Raw genomic sequence first — 26114 nt, forward strand, 5'->3', positions numbered from 1 at the left:
ACACCTTTGTCAAACCAGTTTTTAATAAAGACAGATTTTTTTTCCCACGCAGCACATTCTGATTAACAATTGATTAGTTAATCTCTCGAGTCTTTCAAGTCGTTCATTCTTTTGTCACGTGACATGACAGCATTGGATAGAGAAATTAGTTAATTTACAAGCTTCTTTACAAACGGGTGCATAGTTGTTTATTATTATTATTATCATCATTATTATAATTATTATTTACTCTTACAGTTACGTGATGCGTTTCTGGTCTCAAATTGTAGCTTTTTACTTCTTACAGTTTCTAAATGTGTGAATTTCTGTCATGATGGTTATTTTCCATAACACTGAATGTTGTAACAAAGGTAATAAAGAGTTGGTTATTATTAAGTCTCTTTCCGGCTCAGTCTGCATAGGGTAAGCTTAAGGGTCTGTCACGTGATGAATGATCTACTCGAAAAACCCGAAGACTCGAGAGATGAACTAATCAATTCTCTTTCCGGCTCAGACTGCATTGGTTAAAGCGTATGGGGCTGTCACGTGATGAACGAATGACTCAGAAAAACCCGAAGACTCAAAACAGGTGAACTACTTGACTAATTCCAGTACAGAACCTATATGATGTTGCGCATGCACGACTGAACGAATCACTCCCCGAGACGACTCGTTCTTCCCGAGTCACATTAAAAATTCGTTCAAAATGAACGACCCAACACTAGATTCAACGTGACTAATAAACACACGACTACGGCAATATACGGTTTATTTGAGTTCTTATTATAATTTTCATAAAGTATATTTATAATGCAATGCCTTTATCACTGCTTAAATACTATGAAATATGTTGCGTGCCTTATTCTGTGTAAGAAGCCACATCATCTCACAGAAGGATTTATTTCAAAAACTCGACTGATGTTATGAAGTAAGGTTGGAGCATCATTTAATCACCCTCATGTCATTCCAAACCTGTTTGACTTTCTTCTGCAGAACACAAAAGATGTTTTGAAAAACATTGGGAACCAAACAATATTGGTACCCATTGGCTTCAAAATATGATATTTTATATTCCACAAAATAGAAAGTCACACAACTTTGAAACAACTTGAGGGTAAGTAAATGATGACTGAATTAAAAATTTTGGGGGGAACTCAAAACGTGCAATGGGAGTCAAGCCCGTATTCCTTACTAGTAACCATAGCGACCGTGACAAAGATGGCGATGTCCATAAAACTGAAAGTCTTATCACTTTCTGACACGACAAGAGTCCAATCGAGCCGCGAGTTAATTCGTCAAATCTTCATTAACCGACGGCAGCTTTTAAATTTGGGTGGAGAGCGGAGCATTTGAATTGCGTGCAGAACACAAAACTGACAGGAGCTCCGGTGGAAAACTGACGGGATCTAAAAATTTCAGATGACACGCAGCACACACAAGAAAACACGCACCACATGGTAGACGTGCATTTGTTGCGGCAGAGCGACTCCCTTTCGCACTGTATGACGTGACAGACAACCAGTTGTCCAGTCCTGTTCCGTTCACACGGCGCGTGTGTTCTGAGAATGCGGTTGTGAGTCCTGAAAATGTACAGGTGTGAGTTTGGTTACAGAATCCGGTTGTCACACCCATAAATAACCAAACTGTGTGTGAACTAGAGACCTGCACGGGACGGATTTTTCAGTCCCGCTCACGCCCGCGACATTCATTTTTTTGTCCCGTTCCCACCCGCATAAAAGTAATCTATATAGATTTTTTTCAGTACATCAAAGAAATTGACATGAAATGGTTCTGTAACATCTCCTAAGATCCACTACATCCCAGCATAAACACTATAACCGATAAAATATTAGATAAATAACCAAACTGTGTGTGAACTAGAGACCTGCACGGGACAGATTTTTCAGTCCCGCTCACGCCCGCGACATTCTTTTTTTTTTGTCCCATTCCCACCCGCATAAAAGTAATCTATATAGATTTTTTTCAGTACATCAAAGAAATTGACATGAAATGGTTCTGTAACATCTCCTAAGATCCACTACATCCCAGCATAAACACTATAACCGATAAAATATTAGTTATTTAGGCTAAGCATCAACATTCACTAACCACTGTTATTTTAACAGAAAATTTTATAACATAACATTTTATATAACGCTCTGTTATAACACAATAAATATATGCACAAATCTTTCACAGTGTCTACACTTACTGCTACTACACTGTGGTGAATAGATACTAACTTAACTTCTGATTGGCCATTGCGTTCCAGAAATCAACAGCTGAGTCTGTGATTGGCTACATTACGCTACCCTTTAAACACGTGTTATAAATAGAAACTATGCATAGCTTGCGCATGTCAATCATTTTAATGTTAATATTAGTTGCCCTTTTTGCTTTTGTGCAAAAGATTAATAACAATTTATATGTTTTAGACACTTTGTTTAGATCATTTCTATTTTGCGGGAGTCCCGCAAATCATTTTATTCTCCCGCATCCCGCACACACACGAGTCTCTTCCCGCCCGCACTCGTCCATCAATAGTTGCCCATCGCCGCACCCTGTTGCGTTGGGTCCCGCAGGTCTCTAGTGTGAACGTAACCGTATTAAGGACTCAAATGCAGGACTGACAACCGTATTCTGCTGGTGTGTGAACGTGACAAGAATGTTGCATCCTATTGCAGTTAATCTATGTTGTAGCTGCTATGTTGTGTTGTAATCTTAGTAGCTGCTGTATCTCCTGGATACAGAATCACAGAGTTCCAAGTGAGCAGGTTTGTGTCTTTACATAACCTCTATGAGAGTGGTGGAATGCACACTGAAAAGGGCAGATCCACACCCCCTTCAACTTCGCCGCTCTCACACAAACACCCTTGTCCTATCTCCCCAGTGACTTTTCAGGATAGGACTGTATGACCTCTGCAAGCCACTATTGGACGTATGGAGCGACAGGCAGGGCTGTGATTCAGGCTACTGCACAGCTGAGGGGAGTAGCTGCCGTTCAACATTAAGTGAGCTGGTGCTCTGATAAAGACAGGACAGTCACTGAGCAAGATTATCCTGACCCCAGAGTGCATACTGTCTGCCACACTGGCTCCATTAGCCGACAACAGCATGAGAATGAAGGAGATCTCTTTACGGCAGGACCCTGACCTGAGGAAGGAGCTGGCACTGCTGGCACGCGGCTGCGACTTTGTGTTACCCTCTCGCTTTAAGAAGAGGCTCAAAGCCTTCCAGCAAGGACAGGCAGGTTGTCTTATATGTTTTGTGTGAAGCCTTCTGACTGTTCTTGTTTGCTTAATGCTATTGCTGTCAGTCTCAGTGGGGATGTAATGTGATGTTAGTGTTCATTAGATGTGTGATTATAGCTGTGGCATTAAGCAAAACTGTTGTTGTTTTTTTTAAATAACTGAGAGGCTAGAAGATTATAAGCGGTTTTAAGTGTATCCAAATGTTTAGGATTGAGCAGGAGGCTCTGTCTGCCCTGTGGTGGAGTTGATGATGGTCATTCCCTTTTATAGACATGGCTGACTGACTGGGGAAGGCAAGATTAAATGCATTCATCTCTTACAGTGGGTTAGACTGAGCGGAATCCCCTGCATATTAGGGCTGCACGATTATGACAAAAATCATAATTGTCGATTAATCCCTTGAAATTGTAATTGCGATTATTAATTACGATTATCGCTAAAATTCAAATAATGGGAAAAACCCTTAAGATAACATGTAGAAAGAAAAAACCCCATCTTAAGCACGCAGAATAACATAAGTGGACTTTGGATGATTAATTGCTGCTTTGAAAGATTACGTAATTGTGGCATCCATAATTGTAATCGCGATTAGAAATTCGATTAATTGTGCAGCCCTACTGTATACCACATCAGAGAAAGACTTCCCAAATGCATCAAAATTCCAAACTTCCTTACAAGGTCCTACGAGTGTATTTTAAAGCAAAAGTTTAGCTGCTTTTTGTGCCATTACTGATGAGTAGCAGTGGACTACTGCTGGGGTACGTTATGGATGTCTTTAGAATGAGATGAGGTAGTGTAATAGCTAATCTATCACATGAAACTGAAGTAGTAATTATATTGTCAAAATAACTATGATACACAAGCTTATAAAATCATCAGATTATTTAAAGGGGTCATATGATGTTGCTAAAAAGAACATTATTTGGTGTAATGAAATGTTTATGTGGTTTAAGGTTCAAAAACACATTAATTATTGTTTCTCCTCTATGCCCCGTTTTTCTGGAAAGCAAAAGTTTAGCTGCTTTTTGTGCCATTACTGATGAGTAGCAGTGGACTACTGCTGGGGTACGTTATGGATGTCTTTAGAATGAGATGAGGTAGTGTAATAGCTAATCTATCACATGAAACTGAAGTAGTAATTAAATTGTCAAAATAACTATGATACACAAGCTTATAAAATCATCAGATTATTTAAAGGGGTCATATGATGTTGCTAAAAAGAACATTATTTGGTGTAATGAAATGTTTATGTGGTTTAAGGTTCAAAAACACATTAATTATTGTTTCTCCTCTATGCCCCGCTTTTCTGAAATGCGTACATTTTTACAAATCTCATCGGTCTGAAAAGCGAGGTGTGCTCTGATTGGCCAGCTATCCAGTGCATTGTGATTGGCCGAATACCTCAAGCGTGTGACGGAAATGTTACACCCCTTACCATATTGTGATGCAGTGTCTGGTCTGGAGCGAAGAGACAAAAACATTCAAACCCATTATAAACGAGGCATTTGTTGCATCCAGTGGGGACATAATTACGGATTATAATGATTTATATTGTCTTTTTACGCGTTGCGTTGCAGTGCGCCTTGTAAACATAAAACCATGTCTGCATTTGTGATCGGAGAAATGACAAACAACAAGGCTACTCTACACTGCTCAAAACTGACGTTTGAATCATCATTGGCAAATCCTTTAAATATGAAAAATGTACTGGGGGGTTCGGTGCCTTGCTCAAGGGCACCTCAGTCATGGTATTGAAGGTGGGAGAGAGCGCTGTACATTCACTCCCCCCACCTACAATTCCTGCCGGTACGAGCAGGAATTAGGCCATAACTTCCCCACGTTGTTCCCCACAATTCGCACGTTGTTGCCGAGAATCAAAGTTACGCCTTCTTTCTTTGCATGAACATTTGGGCGGTGTTATGCAAATCTTCCCACATCGTGACGTAGGCGTGGGGGCGTGTTAGAAAGAACCGTTTTAGGTAGGCGTGGTTAACTCTTAACTTTTATAAAGAATATCTCTTTGGATTTGAGACTTTAGTCTTTGCAGCTTTACAGATCTTTTTTGATTGCTGTTACACTTTTTAACTTTATGAAGGACAATATTTTCCTAACCTGATTAAATGTATGTCGCCATTTACATCAAAATCTTAAATTTAATCAATACATTAAGTTAAATTGATTATAATAAGACACTATATGGTTGTTACCATTCAAATGAAATCAGTATCAACAAACTACGTCTTTCCACTTCAGAGGAAACTGAAGCTGCATCGAAAGTGCCATAGATGTATTTACTCAAGACTGTTTAATGAAGATAAGAGAGGTTCCATAAATTAATTTGCTCAAAATTGCAAATGTTTAAATAATGTTATTAGATTAATGTTTTACTTTTTTTGACATACAAATACATACCTGTCAACTTTCCCGTTTTTCTCGGTATTCTCCCGTATTTTACCATTCTATCCCACTATCATCCCGTTTAAATATTTTCCCTTGTTTCTCCCGTATGTTTAATCTTTCTATAAAAAAATCCCTCTGGGCGTACTTTGTTTGCTACATTCGCCTCCCGCAAAACTCTCGTAATTTGTATGGCCCAAACCTCATTATACGAATAATCACGTCAACAAATTCCAAGGTTGCCCAGTTGCCAGATCTTGTATGAAACGCATCCTTCTCACACAATCGACACATACAAATTTCAACCCATTTGTCCCCACAACTTGGCAACCTACAACAGTGATGAGTACCGCGGGAAGGAAAGGATCACTGGTAGAAATGGGACGGGAGGAGAAGACTCATGTGGTGCACCGGTGAAAAAAACAAATATACATGCAAATTGAGATATAGCTTACACTTCAAAAGGCTATGGTTTAATTGATTAAATATGAGCGCTGCAAGTTTCAAAGTCAGGTGCTGCGCTGCTTTGTTTACTGCGGTTACCGGGGAAATGGCTATATTCCTGGCGTAAAGCGAAAGAATGAAGAGAGAATGATTTAGCATTTTTCAATAAGCCCTTCTGCTTTTTGTTTTAGTCCAAAGCCAAAAACGACCCTTATTTTTACGCAGAAAACACTGTTTGATATACATGCAGTTTAAATAATAGTTTGATAATAATTGTTTAAATTAATATAATAATAATATAATAATTGATACTTTTGCCCCGCCCCAAACCCAAGCACCCCCCTAAACCCTCGTGGTCTTCCTCCACACTTTCGTGACGTAATGCCGCTTTGACTGTCGTGTAGAAGTCTGCAGCGGAGTTCTCCTCAGTGCGCATCAATGGTGCGTAGCTGCCGCAAAGGGGGTGCTCACGAGCACCCTTCTGAAAGCTAAAATGACGAATGGGACACCCTACGGTCTCGTGGACTTAACAGACATGCGCACGTGGCAGCCATTGTAAGTCCACAAGAGCGCAAGTGCACATGAAGTGTGCCATTTGGGACAGGGCCTTTTTAGTTTGAGCATGCTTCAGGTGTACGCACTCAGAAAAAGCGCACGTCAGAACAACAAGTGAATGAAATGTTTAACCGGCAAGACTTTAAAGCACATGCAAATAATGTACTTTTGTGATTGCAAATATGCGCAGTGTCCCGTGAGTTAACATTTGATGTGAATGTATGTCATGTTATAGAGTATATTGAGACAGAGGCGCCAGAACTGTAACTAATAGAATGTGCGCTGCAGCATGAAACTGCAATATTTCTTAAAATGCAGATCGTGGAGACATTTTTATTGTCCACGATCAAAAATTGTGACATTGTACACCCCTGTCTGCTTCCATATCACAATAACCAAATATTGCCACCAAATGAATTGCCTTGCTGTAAAAAATATTTACATCTCTCTGGATAAAACGACAGCACAGAAGGTCGTGTTGGCTGAAGCCTATACATGTCCATGTGTTTGTCTAATATAGAAAAGCCAAATGGGTCTTGTTCAGTGTAATGTTGCTTATTCTAGAGAGTGGGCTTTGATGGAGCTTTTTTTCCCTGTGTGGAAGTTCTAGGGGGTCAAGATCTTCACAGCTGCAGGCTGACACTCAAATAGTTGAGGTTTTAAGTTACTGTGGGAAGCTGAGCCTTTGGAAAATCAGTAATAAGAGGAATTTAACTACAAGTGTTCACAAAACATTGGGCATGAAGGACGTTTTGTCATTTGTTAAAGCCTTCTTACAGTTGTTGTGCACATTTGGGTCAAGTTTTCCAAAAATCCCGCACAGTTTTTTTTTAAATGCAACTCTTCATAGATCTTCATCCACCCAACTATGGGTCATAAAGTCTGTTCTACAAATTTCAAAGCTTTTTAAACTTAAACATTTCAGACAAGGCTTTGTCAAGCCAGCATCAAAATTAGCCTCTAATTGTTCCTCTTCTTTTTATAAACTCTGTGCTTTTGATTGATTGATTATTTTTAGTCAGTGTAACTAAATACTTAATTGTAAAATGTATAACTAGTCCAATAGTTTTTCAGATGTTGTTTACCATACCAAGTTAATCTGTTTCCAGCAGTTAAGTCTGAAACTGCTATCTATCAAGTTGTTATCAGCTGTGTAACCGTTTAAAACAGGTTTTTTGTTTTGTTTTGTTTTTCAGAACATGAAAGCAAATAGATTTGACATAAGGACAACGGGTTAGCACTGGTTATCACACTGTAGAGAGATTTCAGGGTTTTTTTTAACTTAGTCTAGACCCAGCCAAAAGTTAGTTGTTTATATACATTATGTACTAAGCCTTTTTTCTATGAACAGGTAGAAGGTTTTTTGTTGCTGTTTGTTTTTGTATGTTTTAAGCAAATGTAACAAACCCTAAGGAAAACTGAACAAATTTAAAATACTAAACGAAAAGGGCTTACCCTTCTTTTGTATTTTCAATTTGTTCATTTGATGTCATAAATGAGTGACTTCTCATGTTTCAAACCATTATCCACGTTAATGTTTCTTATCCTTCATGTCATGGATACAGCATCACATGGAACAAAAATCCCCAAAAAGTATTTCTAACCTTCTCCTTAAATTCATCCACAAGGGTGTGAGGCTGTCAGAATTGTTTTAAATTGTGTGTTTTACGCACTCTGAGGTGACTTAATTAAGCCATTAGTGTGAAATGCTGATTGAGGGGCAATTTTCTGAGCAACCGTTCATCTCTCCCACGATGAGTCTTGTGGCTAATGGTTATTTTTCTGTCTTTTTCAGCAGGCGCAGGCTAAGAAAGAGGAGCCCGTTACACCAGCTTTAAGTGAAAGCATTCCAAAGTTCTACTTCCCTCAAGGACAGCCCCAGGCCAACATCAACATAGACAATCTTATTTCCAAGATAGAAAAAATATTTTCTCAATTTCCTGATGAAAGAGTCACTATTAAAGACATGGGGCTAGTTGCCAAGGTAAGTGTGGTTTGTAACATGCCACCTTTATCCCCTCTGCAAATTGTTCATTTTGTGTAACTAACTTATAACTGTTTACATGTTTGAAGGTTTTACTTTTCCTTTAGCAAGTGGAAAAATATCACCACTGTTTATATGTTGAATTACTTGTCCTGAAGAGAACCTATTTAGGTAAACGACGGGATTCAGGAATTTAAACCAAAAGATTTATAAACAATCATTGCTAATTAGCCCCATTTATAGTTTCTACAGCACTTATGAAAGATGTAGTCATAATGGCCAAGCACTTAACAGAAACCTCTGATTAAGCTAAATTGCCCGTTTAAGAGAGAATGGTTGTAGTGTTGCATTTTATTTCTGAACTCTACTGTAACATTAAGATCTGAAAACTTTACAGTCTGTTTGGTGCTTATTTGTTTAGATAGAAACATAGCATTCATTTTGAAATTCATTACATCTAGATCTATTTTGTCACCCTGAGGTTGCAGTAACGGTCTAGGGTAAACGTACCTATTAAGCTCACGTACCCATTAAGCACACTTCCATTTTTGAGCTCAGATTATAAAAAGAAAAAATATTGTATTGTCCTACTTGATGTCTTAACCAATTGATATGTTTGTTACTATATATCTCCTATAATTTCAAGTCAGTCAGATCATTGCACACTGAGATATGTTTGTCCATGTGTTCACACTGTCTGGCGGCCATTTTGAAAGCGGTATAAAAACTTTCACCAAAAGAGGAGCCCCTTAAATTTGCGTTTTTTTTTAAATGTTTAAGCCTTTATTTTGGGTAAGTTTCACAACTTCCTGTAAAATTAAGAGATTAATGTTTAGGTTTAGACTTTTGCATATTATAACCTGGAACTTGGATGTGGGATATAATTCCAGTTAGATTCAAAAGATAGTTTTAACAACATAGCGCAGATGCTACAGAACACCGTTAGCTGACTAGTTGTATAAGATTGTGTGCTACACTAATTTATGTTTAAGCCTTTATTTTGGGTAAGTTTCACAACTTCCTGTAAAATTAAGAGATTAATGTTTAGGTTTAGACTTTTGCATATTATAACCTGGAACATGTGGGATATAATTCCAGTTAGATTCAAAAGATAGTTTTAACAACATAGCGCAGATGCTACAGAACACCGTTAGCTGACTAGTTGTATAAGATTGTGTGCTACACTAATAAATTACTTCACAGGCATTACTGGCTTGTATTTTTAAATCCATAATATTATAAATTGACAGATTATTGCTGGTCTGTGGTTTTACAGTGCCGTAATTTTTAAAGATTTCATATTATTGTATGGTGAGCTTAAAGGGTGCACTACTATGAAAATCACACAGCTTCAGGGTGACATCAGTAAGAAAAAGTAAAATTTCATAGATATTGTAAATAATAGTTGTTCATATTAAAATATGTATGAATTTAATACATGACCTAGACCAGTGGTCGCCAACCCGTCGATCGCGATCGACTGGTAGATCTTTATCACTGTCCCAGTAGATCCCGAAAATAACAGTAAAATAAGTACAAAAATGCATTGCATTTCTGGGGTTATATTAACCTTGGCAATGTTGTCAAGTCTGCAGTTTTACCGCGGAATTGGGCTACTTTAACACTGTTGCCGTGGGTTGTTGTTCATGTCCGCGGGTTGAAGCGACCCCAATAACGTGATATTGAGCCCCAGGAATGTGAATTTTACTGGAAGATCCCCGCCGAAAAACATGTTTGTTTGTTATAAAGCAAATAGCCAATAAATACATTTGCTTAAAAATCAGTATCAGTTTCAGAATCCAATTTGCTAGTTAAAAAAAAAGAAAGAAAATAAATTCTTCTGAATCAGCTATGACCGGCGCATCACTAATTATAATACTAAGTAAAAGGCCTCAAATTTGAAGTACAATCTGGGATGTCTTTTTCCATAAATTCTTCAATAGGTAGATCTTGTCTTTCATAAAGGCCGAGGTCAGGGATCTTGGGCCTAAAAAGGTTGGTGACCACTGACCTAGACTATTTATTTAGCAAAATCCTGTCATTTGAATAAATATTACATGAAAGTGTAAAGTGAAGCGTCAACTTCTCCAGACTGTAAATCAGTGGAAAATCGGGGCAAAAATCGTGTAGTGTATTCCAGCCTTAAGAGACTATAGATAAGTTGACATCCATTTAATAAGAGGCTTCATAATGAGGCTAGTTTCGGTGTTCATCCTCGTGAATGAAATGTTTCATTGGTTTGTTTTATTTGATTTTTGAATATGTGTTACTTAGCTGAACGTGGACTAGTCTATATGTTGCAATGTGCTTAAATTACACTTCATTATGAATTTATAACTGATCAAATTGAATGCCTTGTTGCTTGATTTTAGTGTTCTGTTTTTTTGTGATTGACTTTGTACCTTCAAAAATATCTATTTTTCAATTATTCTTTAAAAAGATTGTTTAAAATAAACAAGAATTTTTAATAAAACATGTGAGCTTAATGGGAACAGGGGCGTGCTTAAAGGGTACAATAATGTACCCATTAAGCACAGCCAGACTTCTTGAATTTAAAGTCCCCCTGTAGTGAAAATCAAGTTTTTTTTAATGTTGTTTATTTGTCTGTGGTGTTTTTAATAGGCTTTTAGACAAACCATGTGCCAATCTATTAATCAACACCATTGCTGTGTATTTTCTCCTTAAAACTGTAGTTTCCCAAAGGCTGACCCAGAAATATGGTTTGAAACCGCCCTTGGTTTGCTACGTCACAAACCAATAACCAATCACGTCAAGGGATCGATTCCTATCACTAGCATGCAAAATATACCAATACCAGCACAAAACCAAAAATAAATCAAAGCAAAAAACCCATGAAGCTGTGGTTAAATGTGAATTTAGAACCGCTAACTTGCATTATAAGCCGTGGCAACAGTGTAAAAGTAGCCCGGTCAGAGTCACCTCTCTCGCAGCTGCGTCTGCACTTCACATGCGTATGCTCGCGGGCGCAAATTAACTATCACAAATGGCTGCATTCGAGTCTTCAAGGCATTTTAGGACACAACATCGTCAAGTAAGTAACTTTAATGAATGTTACAGTATTCACTGTAGTTGTCCGCTAGTAAAAACATAGTTTTATCCGTGTATGCCACTGTTTTGTGTTTACTACAGTTCAGTGGTTCAGGAGGCGCTGGCTGGTGTGACTGAGTGGAGGCGGGACTAATTTGCATATTGATAGATCCACGTATAGTAAATGAGGCAAGGGTGTAGAGTTACATTCAAGCTATTTTAAGGCATGAGAAAATTATTTTCACAAGAAAAAACATTTAAATGTAATTTTGATGATCAAAGATAAGTTTTAAGGGATAAAATATTTGACTACAGGGGTACTTTAATGATGTATATCTTAATTGAAAAGCTTTTGTCATTTAAAATAAAATTTAATATTTTTGTGTGAGAGATTTTATTTTAACAACTTTTTGTACTGAAACCAATATCTTGTGCACTAAAATGTCTCGATGTAGATTTTGGTGAGCTTAATAGGTATGTTTACCCTATTTCGGTGTGACGTTTTTGTCTCCTTGCAGGCTTGCGAGTGCCCACTCTATTGGAAAGCTCCATTGTTCCATGCTGCCGGAGGAGACAGGAGGGGATATGTGTCCGTTCACAAGTTTGTGGCAATGTGGCGAAAGTAAGACAATAGTTCTCTTCACAGTGGCCTTTCACATTAATATCAACAGGGGTCAATGGCTGCACATGGTTTTTTTTAGCAAGTATATGAATGTCCTCTTATCAAGAGCTAAAGTGCCGTGAGCTCTGTGTATGATTTTGGTGGTTATTGATTATTTGATTATTTTGTACGACGAAACGGCTGTTTATTTTGTGTCGCTGCATTACTTTGTGGTTTTTGTGGCTGTCTTATATACTTATTCAAGTTTCTAACTGAGCGGCTGTGATTCTACAGAGTACATGAACAGATATATGATATGAAGTGGATTTTCCATAAAATATAATTAAATTTAAAAACATTGGTACCTTCTATATTATTAATGCACCATGTCTAGATATACATTTATGTAAATATTTTTAATGAGATTATTAGTGTTCTGGAGAAAACTGGGAGTTCCTGGTTTGGCTGAGCATCTGGGTGGGGGTCCCTGAATCTGTAAAGGTTGAACACTCTTGTTTTATAATCATTATTCCTCCTCCATTGTTAGGGTTGGGAATCGAAAATCGATTCCGATTCCAGAATCGGATACTTAAGGTCAGGAATCGGATACTTGTTGTCAAATTAAAATTTCGATTCCGCCTATCGATTCCTTTGCGCTTTTTTTTTCTTCATCTGTGAGGACCGGTCCTAGCGATCTGTCAGGACCTTGCTCGCTAATCTAAGCGCTCCAAAGTGTGGCTACATTTACGATCAGTAGGGCTGGTCCGAATACCATTTTTTGAGCTTCGAAGCTTCGGTAGTAATCAACACCGAATATTCGAAGCTTCGGAGGGAGGGAGCTGAACATATTCTTCTCTCTAATAAAGGCAGGAATCTCTGTGTGTCTGTCTGTCTGTTTGCATTTTTATTATGTCGAGAACCGTTCATCCAATCGACTTTACACATGGCGGGAGTGTTGGTGTGGACCCCAGGGGGAGGCGTGTCGCATTTTGGTACAATATGGACACGCGACACGTTCAGAATTAATAAACTTTTAATAAACTACAGAACAGCACGATCCGGAAGCCTCACACGGGCAGGGCTTATATGCTCCGAGAACAGACACTGCACTAGTGATACAAAACACAGGTCTGTTAAGAGCAATAATTTTAATATAGACAAATTATTATTAGGCTGGGCTACTGTACGTTTTTTTTTTATGGCTGCCGTATTCGCAAGTATTTTCCAAGCAAATTGAGTGCACATTTTTATCATGTGTAAAATTACTGATTAACATGGCGGATAAAAGCAAAACAATTCATTTTTTTACACACCAACAATATACTATTAAGAGTACTACTTACAGAACTCCCACACAGTCTTCAGCATTTTTGTATTCTCTTCCAGATTAACTAAATCATGATGTTCACTCATGGGCGATTCATAAGCCACTTTTCCACTATCGGGCCGAATGGTTCTCTTTGCTTAACCGTTCCATTCGGTGCCGATCCGGGCAAGTCGGCACAGATACGGTTTCATTTTCCACTGTGGTGCTGATAACGAAGCTCTTTGGAATGCAATACAAATGCGTCAGTCGTTGCCTTGGTAACGCAATTGTAATATAAACAGCGATATGGACGATGATCAGATATTTCTGTTTTTGGGACTAATTTTTTTTATCTGATATTTACTTTGTTCAATAACAGAAAAAAAGTCTCTCTTGACGTGGAAAAAAATAAATAAACCAAAGGCGACGACGGGTATAATATAAATAAGCGCAAATGTTTCCTCCACAGTCCAAACTCTCAGACATTTTTTTTCTTAGCTGTTTATTTGGCTGTTTGATCAAATAGCGCGCTTTCGCTTAGCCAGCTATGGAGAAACTGGTAGCCAGGCAACAGAGTGGCGACGTCACGCAGACGCACTCTACCAGCACAGCTCAGCACGGTTGTCTAACCGTGTCGAGAATTCCAGGCCGAGAACGGTTTGTAATCGTGCCGCGCCGTACCAGGCTCACGTGGAAATACAACTGTAACCGTACCTGACAGTTCTTAGAACCGTTCGGCCCGATTGTAAAAAAGGGCTATATTCAAGCGCGAATGAGAACTGTTTCGCGGGGGATGCCAAGTGTTCAAAAAAAAAAGAAAAGAATATTCGAATCTCAAAATTGAAAATCGAATGCCAACCCACCGAACGAATATTCGAATAATCGAATATTCTGGTCCGGCCCTAGCGATTAGAAGCCAAAAAAGCGAAGTATAATATCTGTGATAGCTAAACATGTTGCAAGAGAGGCGTCACCACCAACATGACAAAGCACTTTAATTTAATAGATCGTTAAAGATCACAAACACGATTCAAACACCAACGGGATTCTATTCCTAAATTACAATGATTCGTCTGTTTCGTTCCTCAACCTTTGACGTGTGCGATCAATGTTGTGATCACTTGGTTCGTCCGTGCAGCGTACGATCACACCAGTGTGATTTGAACATTTTTAATTGGCATTCGCGCTGCCATTGACCTAAAGAGAGCAGCTGTCATCTGTCATCATTTTCATGAATGAAACCGCTTCACAGTCTTTTCAGCCACACAGAATCATTTCTGTTACAAACATTCAAATCACAGAAGTACTAGGATAGAAATTTATAGTTCAGATATAAACTGTGTGTACGATGTGTATGGTAGCGATTAAAATAGAGTAAATCACCTTTTGAAAGTAATTTGGCACTTCAAATGAAGATTTATCGATTACATTGTTACGCCAATAGGTGGCGAAAAGAAGCTGTTAAAATGTATTTGTCATTGAATCATACAAGAGATTCGTTCAAGAACGCTGATTCATCCAGTAATGAAACAAGTACATCTTGAGTGAGTCATTTAATCATTCATTCATAAATTACATGTGATTTGGTTTAGTTGTCTAATGTTTTTTCTTCAGAATCATGAGAGAACCACAACTTCCATTGGGGGAAAAAAGAAAAAGAAAAAAAAAACTAAATTTATCCAGAATCATGCAGTTCTATTTTGCACACAAACAGCTTGTAAAGAGTCTAGTTTTTATTTAGCCTGATGATTTTGGTTCATGGTATTCAGCTCCAATAAATGGTTTGCAAAAAAGAGACACAGGATAAATTAGGGCTGGGCGATATAGCTAAAAAATGTATCAACGATATAGTGTTTCATATCATTCGGTATTGATAATTATTGACTTTTTATAACCTTTTTTAAAACACAGAGCAATAGAATTTTTTTTTTACATTTAACCACTGTATTTTTAAATTAACTCAATTTATTGAGACAAACATCAAATATTTTTTTGTTTTAACAGTCAAAAACAAAATAAAAATTAAACATCTAATTTCTAATGTTTTATATACAGATTAAATAGGTTAAACTTTTGGCTTGTAGTCTATAAAAAAAATGTGCATTACGTCTATTTAACTCATATCAATCAAATATAATTTCGTAAATTACATAAACTATTATGAACAAAACAGTATCACGTATTTATGCATTGCTTAATACAAAGAGCCGATCGCCCATCACAAAGATTGCCTTTAAAAATATATGAGACGCAGTGAAAAGGAATAAACCTCCACAAATTTGCGACGTGTTTTCTAAAAGTTTAAACTGTTTTAGCTTTGCATGGCTTTCTATACATCTCTGTGTGTGACGCGAGTGCAGCAGTCGTATTTGTCCGTCAAGAAAATGCGCTGAATATGCATTCTGTGTGAATGGCTTGGTTTCGGTTTTAACCTAATCAAGATCTTCTCCGCATTGAGCTTCTATATTTCTCTAATATTTTGAATGAATAACGCAGCAACTGCGCGTCTCGTGGGCTAGACTAACAAAACATTAAACTACAACATCACTTGCATTATCACCGCATCTCGTGCTCCACTGATGTCGCTCCCTGATGCACATCTAACATTGGATTGTACTATTTTTGCATTCAAATGCAAATGTTTATTTTAAATTCGACTCACAATCTCCTCATCACAGGCAGGCACAGCCCTCATGTTCGTGTTTGTGTGTGCTGTCTGCATCACTCATAGCACGTGCCTATATTGTGCACTATATCAAACATTTTTTGTACCGTCGATAAATATCAATACCGTTTTATCGCCAGGCCTAGGATAAATGTTTGATATCATTATTTAATCACATTGGAATCAAAACTGGGAATCGAAAATAATCGATAATCAGCATCGCATTTTATCAAATTTAAACGATACCCAACCCTAATCATTGTATGTCAGAACTGGCTGAGCTGAATTCTGGAGCCTCATTTGTAGATTCCATTAATCCAAAGCCACATATCGAAGTGAAGGGTTTTGGAGACCGTGTTGCTCTATGAAAGGATGAGGGGGAGCCTGAAACCATCTGTTTCCTCACCACAGAGTGCTTCAGTCCTGTCATGATGACGCATTCAAATTTCTTCACCTTCTGGCCAAGCCAGGCTGCAGTTATTTGGAACAAGAGGACTTTATTCCATTCCTGCAGGTACCGAGTTCTGGAATAGAGACTTACCACTGAGAACACAGACACACACAGGTCAAAATGCACTGAGCATTGATGATTTCAGCATTATATTATTTGCTACCATTCCTTTTTTTATGTACTTGCTAAATTTCAAATGTAATGCTAGATGTTATGAAATAATTGTGTGCAGTAGTGCATTCTTTGAGTTCAGTGATGGATGGACATGTCATTTATATTCACTGGCAGGATTGGCCATGCACAGTGGAGGAGATGTATTCTGGCGTCTGCACTTTAATTTGTATTGTGTAGCTTTAGCAATTGCTTTGACCGTTTTGATGAATGAAAAAAGTATTGTTATGGAGTAGATTGGCCTGTGCCCGTCTGTTCCTTTACAGCAGTGATTTATGTGTTTTTCTATTGTTTAATTTCACATGGGGAAGGGTCAAAGAGTCACGCACCTCCCCCAAAATAAGTTGTCATAATATATCGCCTTTTACGCATATATACCAGTATTTGACTATGAAACATGCGATGGATGGACATGTCATTTATATTCACTGGCAGGATTGGCCATGCACAGTGGAGGAGATGTATTCTGGCGTCTGCACTTTAATTTGTATTGTGTAGCTTTAGCAATTGCTTTGACCGTTTTGATGAATGAAAAAAGTATTGTTATGGAGTAGATTGGCCTGTGCCCGTCTGTTCCTTTACAGCAGTGATTTATGTGTTTTTCTATTGTTTAATTTCACATGGGGAAGGGTCAAAGAGTCACGCACCCCCCCCCAAAATAAGTTGTCATAATATATCACCTTTTACGCATATATACCAGTATTTGACTATGAAACATGCATGAGTAAAATGTTTGTTTCTCTGCTGAAGAATGCACTTTATGGAAAAGTCAGCTGGCCATATGTATGCAGAGAGTGAGACTGCCTGAAACTGATGCACAAGCTAAAAACTGGACTTGGCCTTAAAATCACCCTTTTGTTCTTAGAAGCTTAATACCTTTAACATTTCCACACGTCTTGTACCAACGTATTAGCCTCTGCAAGTGGATAGACTAAAATTATTTGCCTTTTCTCTGTAATCTAATCCAGAGCCTCTTTGCACACAAATGGATTTAACATTGCTGTTTTTTTCTTCTCCTGTAAGCCGTGTCAATTATTATATGCTGACTTTGATGTTATATTGGTGTGTGTGAATCATTTATATACCTTTTTTTTTTTTTTTAAGGATGGGGGGGATTCACATACAGGTCTGGCATTTCTAAAGGAGGCTTCAGACTTTCACTCACGCTACATTACCACTGTAAGGAATACTTCCAGTTGTGTATTTTTCTAGTAATTGAAACGCTTTTTGTATATTAAGCATAGATTTGCACCATTAACTAAAGCCTCAAATAACCTGAACTGTGTGTGTGTGTGTGTGTGTGTTTTTGGTGCACCATAGGGCTGGGCGGTATGACGTTACCGTGAAATAAAGTGTCTATCGTTAGAGATTTTGCTATATCTTGTATTCCGCGGTATGCAAATTAGGGCTGCACGATATTGGGGAAAAAACTCATTGCGATTATTTTATTTTTCTGCGATATACACTGAACAAAATTATAAACGCAACACTTTTGTTTTTGCCCCCATTTTTCATGAGCTGAACTCAAAGATCTAAGACTTTTTCTATGTACACACAAGGCCTATTTCTCTCAAATATTGTTCACAAATCTGTCTATTGTTCACAAATCTGTCTAAATCTGTGTTAGTGAGCACTTCTCCTTTGCCGAGATAATCCATCCACTTCACAGGTGTGGCATATCAAGATGCTGATTAGACAGCATGATTATTGCACAGGTGTGCCTTAGGCTGGCCACAATAAAAGGCCACTCTAAAAATGTGCAGTTTGATCACACAGCACAATGCCACAGATGTCGCAAGTTTTGATGGAGCGTGCAATTGGCATGCTGACTTGCAGGAATGTCCACCAGAGCTGTTGCCCGTGAATTGAATGTTCATTTCTCTACCATAAGCCGTCTTCAAAGGCGTTTCAGAGAATTTGTGAGTTCAGCTCATGAAAGATGGGGGAAAAAACAAAAGTGTTGCGTTTATAATTTTGTTCAGTATATATTGCGATATGAAAAAAAAATCACCACATGACTTGAATAGTTTATTTGGAAAAAATATAATGATTGGGGTGATTTTGTAGGCGACTAAATCAGCATAGTAAATAAACAAATTATAAGCATAGATAAATATTACAGAACAAAGATACAAATTAAATAAGCAGTGCCTTATATTTTTCAGGTAAGTCTAACAGTATTCGGGTACAGAAACTGAATAATCAAATGTAAAATAACACTGCATAGTCTTCACTGTATAAATTAAATCTAATAAATCTGTGTTAAAGCTACAAAAGGGATTTTTCTTTGTGTTTTGTTGTTTGATTAACATTCATAACACAGAAAGCCTCAGGAATATTAAACTGCTGTAAACCAATATACTGTTACACATTCATTTTCTTTCTCAATTGTTTCCCTTCACCTAAGCCATAAGCAACTCCGTTTACAAGGATACTTGCAGATCACAGTATTTCAGGCACAAATAGACGCAGAAGTGAACAGAATTCAGAGTTCACCAGACGCGTGCGGCGCAACGCGACAAAATACAATGAACCCATTATAATCAGTGATGCTGTGTGACTGTCTACACTGGATGTGGTGTGGCACGACAAATCCCCGACAGTATACTGATGCCGCAATCTTTTTATGACGTACTGACACAAAGTTCAAATGATTGGCAATGGTCGCTTTGTCGCGTCCAGTGTAGACAGACTTTGGGGCCATTCACATGTCGCGCCGAAAACGGCAGTTGCGCCGCTTTCTCCTTTCCAAACCGCTCGGGAGCTTGCACTTTTGTGGCGTCTGCTGTTGCTAAGTAACCGTGACCTGCGCTCTCCACAACGACGCGGAAGTTTCAACAAAGGATAAATGGCGTGCAGTAGCTCTGCTACTAAATGTAATTAAGATTGGTATCTCTGTACAGCTGTTGCATCCGGTTAGACACCGTGTCTGTGTGTGAGCAAAGAAAACAATCAGTATAAATATAACGATCAGTAGCCTATACTAAACATCGCACATCCTGCGATGTGACTATCGCGGATGCGCACATCGCGATAACGATGCTGAAGCAATATATCGTGCAGCCTTAATGCAAATATATCTGCGGTAACATGGTACTGCTTAAACTTTATACACATTTGAGTGCTAAGGAAACATGTATGAATGAGAAAATAAAGAGTGGGATGTACTTGGTAGAGATAAGTGCAATAAGCAGTGAAAAAGAGCTCAATGCGGTGCTCACGCTGACTGACACACAGCCGAAGCACACGCACTGAAAGCCCCTCTCGACAGCATGCAATTGCGAAAACAGATCTCTTTCGTGTTTTATTGTGCTTGAATGGTCAAATACGCACACAGTAATGTCATAATGCCCGTCGTGTGGAGTATTCAAGTAAACACAGTCGGTTATATGTTAAATATATGTAAAACAGTTGGGTGAAAACCGGATGCATTTCAGTATATGGATCCGTATATGGATCCACTATAAATGAAACCCTGCACAGTCTTAAAGGGACAGCAGACTTATTTACCTGCTGCTGTCTGTCATTGTTAATGTTCATCATGTTTGATGATACAGTGAAGACTGTGCAGGGTTTTATTTATACACTTTATTCAATTTCTGTAATATTTCTTACTACATGTTAAATAAACCTAGCCTACTGTATCTGAATAAATTAAGTTTATTTCATATTTATTTGTTCTGTTGTGCTTGTAATTTGCTGCTTTTTCTTAATTTTAATAACAAAAATAAAATAAAAATACCTATATCGAGGTACATATCGTTATCGTGAAATAAAATTTCTCATACCATGAAATAAGATTTTGGTCATATCGCCCACCCCCTAGTGCACCATAACTCTGGACAGTTTACAGATCAGCATTGTCTTGTTGAATTACTTCAATGAACCTGATGTTCAACAAGGTGCTTTTTCTGCCAACAGGTAGTCCAAAGGATATTTTATAATGTAAACCGCTCATGGACTGGAAAAATAACATGCTCAGAACTCAGGAGAAGTAGTTTTCTACAGGTAAATATGTTAGGAGTCTATATCTAGGACTGCAGTGGACATGTCAATTAATTTTCATGCTAATTGATAAATGTAATTGTAACTAATGTAAACAGTATGGCTGGGTATCGTTCAAACATTTTCGATATCGATAACGATACCTTGACTTCGATACCGGTTCCTGAACAATACTTTTTTCGATACCAATTTTATGAAATCAATTTTAACAACATTGCCTTATCTAAATGCTCATCTCCTGAGCCACTGCACAAAGGAACAAAGTATAACCAACAAAATAAATCAGTGCATATATTTTTAATAAAGCTCAAATAGTCTTCAGTTTACACATCTGTAATTTAAAATGCATAGCTCAGACAGAATCATGATTTCTATTCATTTTCCACTGATTTACTGATGAGCATTAGCAGCTTCCAGCACTGTCTGCCTGTGCTCTCTCTTTCATGATTGCTGCTCTAACTCAGAGGTAATAACATATTTAATTTCAGCAACATTACATGGCCAAAACACACATTCGACGGAAATCGGAAGTTATTACAAACACTCGATGGTGGTTTAAAGTGAGTTTTGAGTAAAATCTTGTTTATTGTCTTATGTAGCATGATGCTACAGTGTGCACGAATAGTCACATAACATGCGTAGTATGAATGAACGTACATTTGCATGATCGGAACTCCACGCAGCTCCCGCACTCTCCATTAAAAATTAATGACTTTCGGTCTGTCGTTTGTCAGAGATAGTGGAAAGCCGGCTTGAAACACAGTGGAAACGCCAGTATGAAGAGGATCGTTTTCATTTTAAAACAAAAATGCACCAGTGTAAATGTAGCCTTATATCTAAGAGGGCTGGGACGCATTCACACTACAGCCTCACGTGTGCGCCACATCTCTGAGTGTAACCGGTGACGTGGACCAACTGTGCAGACCGATCTGTGTATTACAGTACCACGAGAGCTATAGAGAGCAGACTGCTCCGTATGCTTTCGAATTGCTCTCGCGGATGTCAAACACTGATCGATCTGCGCGGCGCCGCTCATAGTGCTGCAGGCTTATTGGCTCACTGACATTGATAATTGTCAGAGATAGTGGAAAGCCGGCTTGAAACAGTGGAAACGCCAGTATGAAGAGGATCATTTTCATTTTAAAACAAAAATGCACCAGTGTAAATGTAGCCTTATATCTAAGAGGGCTGGGACGCATTCACACTACAGCCTCACGTGTGCGCCACATCTCTGAGTGTAACCGGTGACGTGGACCAACTGTGCAGACCGATCTGTGTATTACAGTACCACGAGAGCTATAGAGAGCAGACTGCTCCGTATGCTTTCGAATTGCTCTCGCGGATGTCAAACACTGATCGATCTGCGCGGCGCCGCTCATAGTGCTGCAGGCTTATTGGCTCACTGACATTGATGAGATTAACCCCTTAGGTATCGAAATTTGGTACCGAACGACAAAACGTTTTTCGATACTCGATGGTATCGAGGCAATTCAGTCGGTGCCTAAAAAGTATCGAACTCGATACCCAGCCCTAGTAAACAGTAAATAAAAGCATGTATGCTCTGTATACAGTATTTTGATATACTGCTAGTTTTTGGAACCCAGCCCACATTAATATTATTTTAGATTAAAGCCCCATTCACACCAAGAATGATAACTGTAAAGATAACGATAAAGATATAGTTCTAAAAATCGTTCTCAATATTAAAAAATGGCGGAGTCCACAACTATAACGATAAAGGTACAGAGAAACGATATAGTTAGAATCACTTTCAGAATGATTTTTTCCAGCTGATGAATGATAAAGATATTGGCAGCCAATCAGATTCAATCCTGCTGTCACGAGCTCGAGAATTTAAAGCGGCAGACGAGCATGCGCTTAGAATAAACAGACGATATCGTTCGCTTAATTGCTGATTTAGTATTGGAGCCCGAACAATATGTTTTTGGGGGCCGATACCGATATTAGGGAGTAAAAATACACCGATATCGATATATATCGGCCGGTATTCTTTGTGTATATTATAGTACAGTACCAGTCAAAAGTTTGGACACTTTCCCATTCGTGTGTCCAAACTTTTGACTGGTACTATATATAGAATACAGTATATACATAAACAGAATATATATACATAAACATTTTTTGCCATGATCACTCAAATGTGGTGATCAAACACTTATAATGACGTGACAAAGATACGTAATGGAGGCAGGGCATTTAACAATTTAACAGTGAACTTTATTATCCAAAATGAGTCTGACATCAGTGCACTTAACAGTAAAGTTGAAGTTTATTCAACTTTATTTAAATTCAATTCCATTCAACTTTATTCCGTTGAAGTTTATTTCACTTCGGAACATTCATTCACGAATCTGCGCTACTGTCTTCACACACAGACGAAACTTACTAGAGAAGTGTGACATAATATACCTCTGTAAATAAATACAATTTAAATTCATGTCTCGTGCACTTTAATGCCCCTTGAATGTAATGTGAACGTTCCCTTGGAACTGGAATCATGGCAGAATATCATGTGAAGTCCACTTCGCAGGGCACTTACGGTCGAATAAGACAACGCTTGAATGCTGCTTCCTGAACAAGAGACCTCATTACTGAAGTGAAAGTGTTGGCTGGTGTCACTATCTCGCAAACGCAGCGGCAGATCTCCACCAAATTCGGGGGATCCCTTCAGCTCGAGGAGCCCTCTCAAACGCCATCCTCCGCGTGTCGGTAGCCCCCCGGGATCGCCAGATCGATCTTTTTTTGGTGTGGATCCGCCGCTCCGTTACAGAGATATGGCCGTTCAAAGTTTCAATGGTATTCCATACACTTAAGCTTTAAAGCGTTTCATCCAGGTTGCCAGAAGCAAACAATTGTCTCTGCTTGACAAACTTCGTAATTACACCATTTACAAGCATTTTATCGATGTTCTGTAAAAAAACAATCATATTGGCGGCATATTCACCGATACCGATATATCTGTGACAGGCTCGTATCGGCCGATAAAATTGGCAAAACGATATATCGGTCGGGCTCTATTTAGTATTATTATTTTTGTTATTGTAGACTTAACATGATTTTCTTGAAAATTAAGTTGTTTTGGAATTTATCATGCTGATTTTTCTAAAATCAGGCTGGCCTATCTACAATTTAGGTGACTAAGCTTTTCTGTGGTGTAATGGTGAAAATGTTTCCCAACAGAATGTGGCACTACTGGAAGAAGAGGAAGAAATTAACCACTTGACAGAGTTCTTCTCCTATGAACATTTCTATGTCATCTACTGTAAATTCTGGGAGCTGGACACAGATCACGACTTGTACATAGACCAGAGAGACCTGATGCTACATAATGATCAAGGTACCAGTCCACCCGCTGCACCCTTAAAGGTCCCCTGAAATGCTTAGAAACACGCAGCATTATGCTGTGTTGATGTCATTTTAACTGAAACAGGGCGGGACATATCAAGTAGCCCCGCCCCTTTTTAAAATAGCCAATAGCGTTCGTTTATATCACAGCTTGGGCTAGACCCATTGAGTTCCGTAAAGCCGCATTTAACAGGGTATGCCAGCCATAATCTCACCCATATTGCTATAAAATATAGCATTCTGTGTAGAATTCAAAAAGCTCAGATACATTTTGTGGTCTGCACCGACTCGCGCATGTGATCCGCTCTGTGCTATCGTGTCTCTGGACCGGAGCAGAGTGTGTGTGCGGTGCGGTAGTTAGCGTGACACAGCGCGAAACCAGACTTATTTTTTTCTCAATGGAAAGCATATTTACACTGTTTGAATCGTTCCCTGTCCCCTATACTGAAAATACCTTCCTTCATCTATAGTGCACTACGTGCCATTCACTGTAGAGAAAATACTAATTCTGTGGACAAGTGACTGATTTCAGCCGCGGCTTCAGCTCTATTTTGTGTGTAGGGGGTCTAGAGAGATGGACTTCGGATTCTAGAGCGCATTTGATTGGACAGAAAGTTTGATGAGAAGCTGAAGTACGATGTGATGTCAAAAAAATTGTTGAGCTTTTTTGGCGGAAGTGAGGAAGCACAAGCTTTGAGTGCTTATATCTTCTAAATGCGAATTTTGTCACTATTTTGGAGCACACTGCCTTATAGATAACCTTAAGACTAACATATTGATACTAACACCCAAAAAACTTAAATTTTGATTTCATGGGGACTTTAAGACCATCACACTCTTCTGACATGTTGTTTAACGATTGGCTGCTTATTGCTGGAGGTGACATTAAATATCCCCTCCAGCAGCACTTGACTGCATATGTTTCTGTTTGCTGTAGAATGAGTTTAGTAAATTGAATGAAGTGCAGGGAAATTTTAACATCAATTTCCTCTAGCATGACGGCATGTCTGGCACTCTAATACTTTTATCTCCTTTCAGGCAGGGTCAGTAATCGTGTCTTTAAAATTATAAAATAAGGATAGTAAATCACTGTCTTGCGCTTGAAATTTACAATATTTACAACCTTTGACTGCGAATTATTACTCAGTTTAAGCATTATCTATGAATAAAGGAGAAGACTGTGATGTGATTTTTCTGCTCTCTTTTGACAGCCGTATCCCACCGAATGATTGAGAGAATATTCTCAGGAGCTGTAACCAGGTACCATCTCTCATTTTTCTGGCATTTTTTTTCTCTCCAATTTTTGAAAGCTTGCGTGTCTTTTTGTTATAGATTTTATGAGTGCTGTGGTTAATTTTACTCTGATGATCAGGGACAGAAAGGTTCACAAAGAGTGCAGACTGAGCTACGCTGACTTTGTATGGTTCCTCATTTCTGAAGAGGACAAAAAGACTGAGACCAGGTAACTGAAAATACCTTCCTTCATCTATTTTTATTGCTTTTAGGTGTTCCAAAATGGTTAGTGAGTTTTTGTCAAAATGACTGCAATTAGCAACTATTATTCTTTCTTTGATCTGATAAAACAAGATCAATTTCCCGATAAAATGGAACATTAACGTGATTATTTTCCCCATGTTCTTCAATGGAAAAATTAAAGGCTATAAAAACAATTAAATCAATGTTACTTTCCGTGAATAACATTTTCAGACATTTAATTGCATTTATTTTTACAGTATTATTTACAAAATACATTGTTTTTTTGTTGTTTTTTTATTCTTGTTGCAGCCCTAGAAAATAGTGTTTAGTAACGATTGCTTGTTGATTGTGTAGCATAGAGTACTGGTTTCGCTGTATGGACCTGGATGGAGATGGGAAGTGTTTTTACCCCATG

The 26114-nt window shown here is 38.3% G+C and overlaps 1 protein-coding gene across 2 annotated transcripts in view; it reads left to right on the forward strand.

Moving 5' to 3' along the window:
* LOC107595815 (serine/threonine-protein phosphatase 2A regulatory subunit B'' subunit beta-like) overlaps positions 1–26114 on the forward strand; it is a 43077-nt gene that overhangs the window by 15872 nt on the left and 1091 nt on the right. For both annotated transcript variants that reach the window (XM_016286369.1, XM_016286368.1), the window contains exons 3-11: positions 8422–8610; positions 12177–12280; positions 16642–16744; positions 17957–18031; positions 20774–20860; positions 24059–24215; positions 25435–25483; positions 25596–25685; positions 26054–26113. In XM_016286369.1, coding sequence (XP_016141855.1) covers positions 8422–8610; positions 12177–12280; positions 16642–16744; positions 17957–18031; positions 20774–20860; positions 24059–24215; positions 25435–25483; positions 25596–25685; positions 26054–26113 — 914 coding nt within the window. The remainder of the gene's footprint in view (positions 1–8421; positions 8611–12176; positions 12281–16641; positions 16745–17956; positions 18032–20773; positions 20861–24058; positions 24216–25434; positions 25484–25595; positions 25686–26053; position 26114) is intronic.

The sequence above is a fragment of the Sinocyclocheilus grahami genome, unplaced genomic scaffold (assembly GCF_001515645.1).
Source record: "Sinocyclocheilus grahami isolate Dianchi unplaced genomic scaffold, SAMN03320097.WGS_v1.1 scaffold209.1, whole genome shotgun sequence".
NCBI classification, from domain to species: Eukaryota; Metazoa; Chordata; class Actinopteri; order Cypriniformes; family Cyprinidae; genus Sinocyclocheilus; species Sinocyclocheilus grahami.